This window comes from Hydractinia symbiolongicarpus, chromosome 7 (assembly GCF_029227915.1).
Source record: "Hydractinia symbiolongicarpus strain clone_291-10 chromosome 7, HSymV2.1, whole genome shotgun sequence".
Taxonomy (NCBI): Eukaryota; Metazoa; Cnidaria; class Hydrozoa; order Anthoathecata; family Hydractiniidae; genus Hydractinia; species Hydractinia symbiolongicarpus.
Window position 1 is genome coordinate 2,537,438 of NC_079881.1, and position 6,816 is coordinate 2,544,253.

Sequence of the window (6,816 nt, forward strand, 5' to 3'; positions counted from 1 at the left end):
AACTCAAACGGATTGATACCGCCAAGAAGTCGATGAAATGTAGTTTTTGAGAATGGCTCTATTTCTTCAGTGCGTGCTAACGGCCAGGATTAGTCCCTCAGTAAAAAAAGTCTTAAGCTAAGGCGCCACGAGGAACATTTTCATGCGCGTGCTCTGCAACATGTCCCATAGCATGCGCATGATAATGTTTCTCGTGGCGCCACATCTTATTTGCTGCAAGATTATTTCGAAAATCGAAGTTAAAAAATCATGCTCAAAGGGTATACCGTATCCTTAAGTTTTTTATTGAGTTCATGTGTGATTAAAATATGGCAGGAATAAACAGAGAAGTTATTTTAGCTTTACTTTTGTTGGACAAAGAAGAAGAGGAAGATCGTGAAGAACCACCAAGAAATTGCTGGGTGCAACCGTGGCTTGGGAATAGAGAGTGTCTTGGCGCTTTTCATACAATCTTCAACGAAATATAAAACGATGAGAAGAAATGTAGAGGGTATATACGTATGAATAACGCTCAATTCGAATACCTAGTCGGTCTTCTTTCTGAGGATTTGCAGAAACAAGATACAAATATGAGGAATTCTATCACACCAGCTGAGCTCGTTTGCATGGCCCTACGTTACTTAGCGACTGGTGAGACTTTCAGGTCTTTAGAATTTCAATTCAGAGTGTCAAGAAAAAGAATTTCAGCAGCTGTTATGGAGGTATCTGAAGCTATCATAAAGAGGTTGGGTCCAACCTTCCTTTCAACTCCGAAAACACAGGGGGAATGGCTAGATATCTCCAGAAAGTTCAATGAGCGTTGGAACTTCCCAAATGGATTAGGTGCTCTCGATGGGAAGCATATCGTCATTCAGCAGCCCCCAAATTCAGGGTCTCATTACCGAAACTATAAAGGGACAGACAGTGTAGTGCTCATGGCTCTTGTCGGGCCAGAATATGAGTTTCTTTATGTGGAAGTTGGAGCGAACGGTAGAAATTCTGATGGAGGTATATGGGACCAATGTAATTTAAAGAAGGCGCTTTTTCTAGAAAATCACAGCTATACGCCCCCTCAAATTCAGTGACAAGGTCTATTTTCGCAGCTTCTTTTTTGTCTTTATTTTTGTAATATATATTCCCACTGTCCCATAACGTTGGGTTCGCTTTATAAAAGTTTATTAAAGTAACTTTCTCCTCGTCTGATAGTTTTTTCTTTTCATCCGCCATTTTCGCTATTTTCTCACTAGCTACTCTTCACTTGCAGTTCAACTTCTCAAGAAAAAAACTTGTTTATATCTTTCTGTGATTTGATTGGTCAATAAAATAATGCCTCAAATAATTTTGTAAAATATTTGTTGCAGAAGGTGGGGACACGTGCAACATTTGCTCCACAACAAATTTTTCAGCACATTTTGTCCCCGGAGCACGGGAGCAAAATAGATTCAGATCTATTTTGTCCCCGAAGTTGTGGAGCAAAATGTTTGCTCCATGCAACATTTTTTTGCTGCATTGCAGTGAAAAATAGGCATGGGACACGAGTAATTTTTTTTATGCGCGTGCTATGCAGCAATGTTGCATAGCACGCGCATGAAAATGTTCCTCGTGGCGCCTTAGCTTTATTTATCTAAATTTTTTAATAAAGCACTACCACAGAGCCTAGTATACTCGCTGAATTCCAGAAATCATGTCGAATTATGGAGAATGATATTCCTTGGAGCCCAATTGGCTCATTTATCGCATTTACAAGGTCACAGTCCAGAATCAGTTCAATTAAGTCCCACAGTCAATCGCTTCACTGTTAAAGGCGATGCAACCTAGCAATATCAGAATACTATCGCTAAATACATGTTGGTACGAATATGTGACGCAACCGTTGTAACTCAAATGGATTGATACCGTTAGAAAGTCGATGAAATGTAGTTTTTGAGAATGGCTCTATTTCTTCAGTGCGTGCTAACGGCCAGGATTAGTCCCTCAGTAAAAAAAGTCTTAAGCTAAGGCGCCACGAGGAACATTTTCATGCGCGTGCTCTGCAACATGTCCCATAGCATGCGCATGATAATGTTTCTCGTGGCGCCACATCTTATTTGCTGCAAGATTATTTCGAAAATCGAAGTTAAAAAATCATGCTCAAAGGGTATACCGTATCCTTAAGTTTTTTATTGAGTTCATGTGTGATTAAAATATGGCAGGAATAAACAGAGAAGTTATTTTAGCTTTACTTTTGTTGGACGAAGAAGAAGAGGAAGATCGTGAAGAACCACCAAGAAATTGCTGGGTGCAACCGTGGCTTGGGAATAGAGAGTGTCTTGGCGCTTTTCATACAATCTTCAACGAAATATAAAACGATGAGAAGAAATGTGGAGGGTATATACGTATGAATAACGCTCAATTCGAATACCTAGTCGGTCTTCTTTCTGAGGATTTGCAGAAACAAGATACAAATATGAGGAACTCTATCACACCAGCTGAGCTCGTTTGCGTGGCCCTACGTTACTTAGCGACTGGTGAGACTTTCAGGTCTTTAGAATTTCAATTCAGAGTGTCAAGAAAAAGAATTTCAGCAGCTGTTATGGAGGTATCTGAAGCTATCATAAAGAGGTTGGGTCAAACCTTCCTTTCAACTCCGAAAACACAGGGGGAATGGCTAGATATCTCCAGAAAGTTCAATGAGCGTTGGAACTTCCCAAATGGATTAGGTGCTCTCGATGGGAAGCATATCGTCATTCAGCAGCCCCCAAATTCAGGGTCTCATTACCGAAACTATAAAGGGACAGACAGTGTAGTGCTCATGGCTCTTGTCGGGCCAGAATATGAGTTTCTTTATGTGGAAGTTGGAGCGAACGGTAGAAATTCTGATGGAGGTATATGGGACCAATGTAATTTAAAGAAGGCGCTTTTTCTAGAAAATCACAGCTATACGCCCCCTCAAATTCAGTGACAAGGTCTATTTTCGCAGCTTCTTTTTTGTCTTTATTTTTGTAATATATATTCCCACTGTCCCATAACGTTGGGTTCGCTTTATAAAAGTTTATTAAAGTAACTTTCTCCTCGTCTGATAGTTTTTTCTTTTCATCCGCCATTTTCGCTATTTTCTCACTAGCTACTCTTCACTTGCAGTTCAACTTCTCAAGAAAAAAACTTGTTTATATCTTTCTGTGATTTGATTGGTCAATAAAATAATGCCTCAAATAATTTTGTAAAATATTTGTTGCAGAAGGTGGGGACACGTGCAACATTTGCTCCACAACAAATTTTTCAGCACATTTTGTCCCCGGAGCACGGGAGCAAAATAGATTCAGATCTATTTTGTCCCCGAAGTTGTGGAGCAAAATGTTTGCTCCATGCAACATTTTTTTGCTGCATTGCAGTGAAAAATAGGCATGGGACACGAGTAATTTTTTTTATGCGCGTGCTATGCAGCAATGTTGCATAGCACGCGCATGAAAATGTTCCTCGTGGCGCCTTAGCTTTATTTATCTAAATTTTTTAATAAAGCACTACCACAGAGCCTAGTATACTCGCTGAATTCCAGAAATCATGTCGAATTATGGAGAATGATATTCCTTGGAGCCCAATTGGCTCATTTATCGCATTTACAAGGTCACAGTCCAGAATCAGTTCAATTAAGTCCCACAGTCAATCGCTTCACTGTTAAAGGCGATGCAACCTAGCAATATCAGAATACTATCGCTAAATACATGTTGGTACGAATATGTGACGCAACCGTTGTAACTCAAATGGATTGATACCGTTAGAAAGTCAATGAGATGTAGTTTTTGAAACTGTCGCTATTTCTTCAGCGCGCGATAACGGCTAGGGTTGGTCCCATAGTAAAAAAAGACTTATTTATCTAAATTTTTAAATAAAGCGCTACCACAGAGCCTAGTGTAATCGCTGAATCCAAGCCATCACGTCAAATTAAGAAGAAAGTTATTCCTTGGAGACCAATTGGCTCATCTTTCACATTTATAAGGACATAGTCCAGAGTCAGTTCAATTAATTCCCACAGTCAATCGTTTCACTGTTAAAAGCAATACAACTTAGTAAAATTGGAAGAAAATCACTAAATACATGTTGGTACAAATATGTGACGCAACCGTTGTAACTGAAACGGATTGAAACCGTTAGAAGGTCAATGAAACATAGTTTTTGAAACTGTCTCTACTTCTTCAGCGCGAACTAACGGCTAGGATTGGTCCCACAGTAAAAACAGACTTTTTTATCCTAATTTTTTAACAAAGAGTTACCGCAGTGCCCGCTGTAATCGCTGAGTTTCAGAAATCATGTCAAATTAAGAAGGATGTTACTTCTTGTAGTCAAACTGGCTCATTTACCACATCTATATGGTCAAAGTCCAAAATCAGTTCAATTAAGTCCCACAGTCAAACGTTTCACTGTTAAAAGCAATGCCACCTAGTAATATCCGAATACTATTGCAAAATACATGTGGGGACGAATATGTGACGCAACAGTTGTAACTGAAACGGATTGATACCATTAGAAAGTCAATAAAATGTAGTTTTTGAAACTGTCTCTATTTCTTCAGCGCGAACTAACGGCTGGTATTGGTCCCACAGTAAAAAATGACTTATTTAACTTAATTTTTAAATAAAACTCTACCACAGCGCCCAGAGCTATCGCTGAGTTCCAGCAATCAAGTCAAATTAGGAAGAATGTTACTTCCTGTAATCAAACCGGCTCATTTATCACATTTATAAGGTCAAAGTCCAAAATCAGTTCAATTAAGTCCCACAGTCAAACTTTTCACTGTTAAAAGCGATACAAGCTAGTAATATCCAAATACTATCGCTGAATACATGTGGGGACGAATATTTGGCGCAACCGTCGTAACTCAAAGGTTTGATACCGTTGGAAAGTAAATGAAATGTAGTTTTTGAAACTGTCGCTATTTCTTCAGCGCGCGATAACGGCTGGGATTGGTCCCACAGTAAAAAATGACTTGTTTAACTTTTTTTAAATAAAACTCTACCACAGCGCCCAGTGCGATCGCTGATTTCCAGCAATCAAGTCAAATTAAGAAGAATGCTATTTCTTGTAGTCAAACTGGCTCATTTATTACATTTATAAGGTCAAAGTCCAAAATCAGTTTAATTAAGTCCCACAGTCAAACGTTTCGCTGTTAAAAACGATGCAACCTAGTAATATCCGAATACTATCGCTAAATACATGTTGGTACGAATATGTGACGCAGCCGTTGTAACTCAAACGGATTGATACCGGCAAGAAGTCAATGAAATGTAGTTTTTGAGAATGTCTCTATTTCTTCAGCACGAACTAACGGCTGGGATTGGTCCCACAGTAAAAAATGACTTATTTAACATAATTTTTAAATAAAACTCTACTACAGCGCCCAGTGCTATCGCTGAGTTCCAGCAATCAAGTCAAATTAGGAAGAATGTTACTTCCTGTAATCAAACTGGCTCATTTATCACATTTATAAGGTCAAAGTCCAAAATCAGTTCAATTAAGTCCCACAGTCAAACTTTTCACTGTTAAAAACGATGCAACCTAGTAATATCCAAATACTATCGCTGAATACATGTGGGGACGAATATTTGGCGCAACCGTCGTAACTCAAAGGATTGATACCGTTAGAAAGTGAATGAAATGTAGTTTTTGAAACTGTCGCTATTTCTTCAGCGCGCAATAACGGCTAGGATTGGTCCCACAGTAAAAAGTGACTTATTTAACTTTTTTTAAATAAAACTCTACCACAGCGCCCAGTGCGATCGCTGATTTCCAGCAATCAAGTCAAATTAAGAAGAATGTTACTTCTTGTAGTTAAACTGGCTCATTTATCACATTTATAAGGTCAAAGTCCAAAATCAGTTCAATTAAGTCCCACAGTCAAACTTTTTACTGTTAAAAGCGATGCAACCTAGTAATATCCAAATACTATCGCTGAATACATGTGGGGACGAATATTTGGCGCAACCGTCGTAACTCAAAGGATTGATACCGTTAGAAAGTGAATGAAATGTAGTTTTTGAAACTGTCGCTATTTCTTCAGCGCGCAATAACGGCTGGGATTGGTCCCACAGTAAAAAAAGACTTATTTAACCTTTTTTTAAATAAAACTCTACCACAGCGCCCAGTGCGATCGCTGATTTCCAGCAATCAAGTCAAATTAAGAAGAATGTTACTTCTTGCAGTTAAACTGGCTCATTTATCACATTTATAAGGTCAAAGTCGAAAATCAGTTCAATTAAGTCCCACAGTCAAACTTTTCACTGTTAAAAGCAATGCAACCTAGTAATATCCAAATACTATCGCTGAATACATGTGGGGACGAATATTTGACGGAACCGTCGTAACTCAAAGGATTGATACCGTTAGAAAGTGAATGAAATGTAGTTTTTGAAACTGTCGCTATTTCTTCAGCGCGCAATAACGGCTAGGATTGGTCCCACAGTAAAAAATGACTTATTTAACTTTTTTTAAATAAAACTCTACCACAGCGCCCAGTGCGATCGCTGATTTCCAGCAATCAAGTCAAATTAAGAAGAATATTACTTCTTGTAGTTAAACTGGCTCATTTATCACATTTATAAGGTCAAAGTCCAAAATCAGTTCAATTAAGTCCCACAGTCAAACTTTTTACTGTTAAAAGCGATGCAACCTAGTAATATCCAAATACTATCGCTGAATACATGTGGGGACGAATATTTGGCGCAACCGTCGTAACTCAAAGGATTGATACCGTTAGAAAGTGAATGAAATGTAGTTTTTGAAACTGTCGCTATTTCTTCAGCGCGCAATAACGGCTGGGATTGGTCCCACAGTACAAAAAGACTTATTTAACCTTTTTTTAAA

The 6,816-nt window shown here is 38.6% G+C and overlaps 1 protein-coding gene across 1 annotated transcript; it reads left to right on the forward strand.

Annotated features, from left to right (window-relative positions):
- The first annotated feature begins 500 nt into the window (after positions 1-500).
- On the forward strand, positions 501-2,323 carry LOC130649281 (uncharacterized). Its single transcript, XM_057455535.1, has 3 exons — positions 501-987; positions 1,341-1,343; positions 2,172-2,323. The coding sequence occupies exons 1-3, from the start codon at positions 501-503 to the stop codon at positions 2,321-2,323; spliced, it is 642 nt and encodes a 213-aa protein (XP_057311518.1).
- Positions 2,324-6,816: the final 4,493 nt, after the last annotated feature.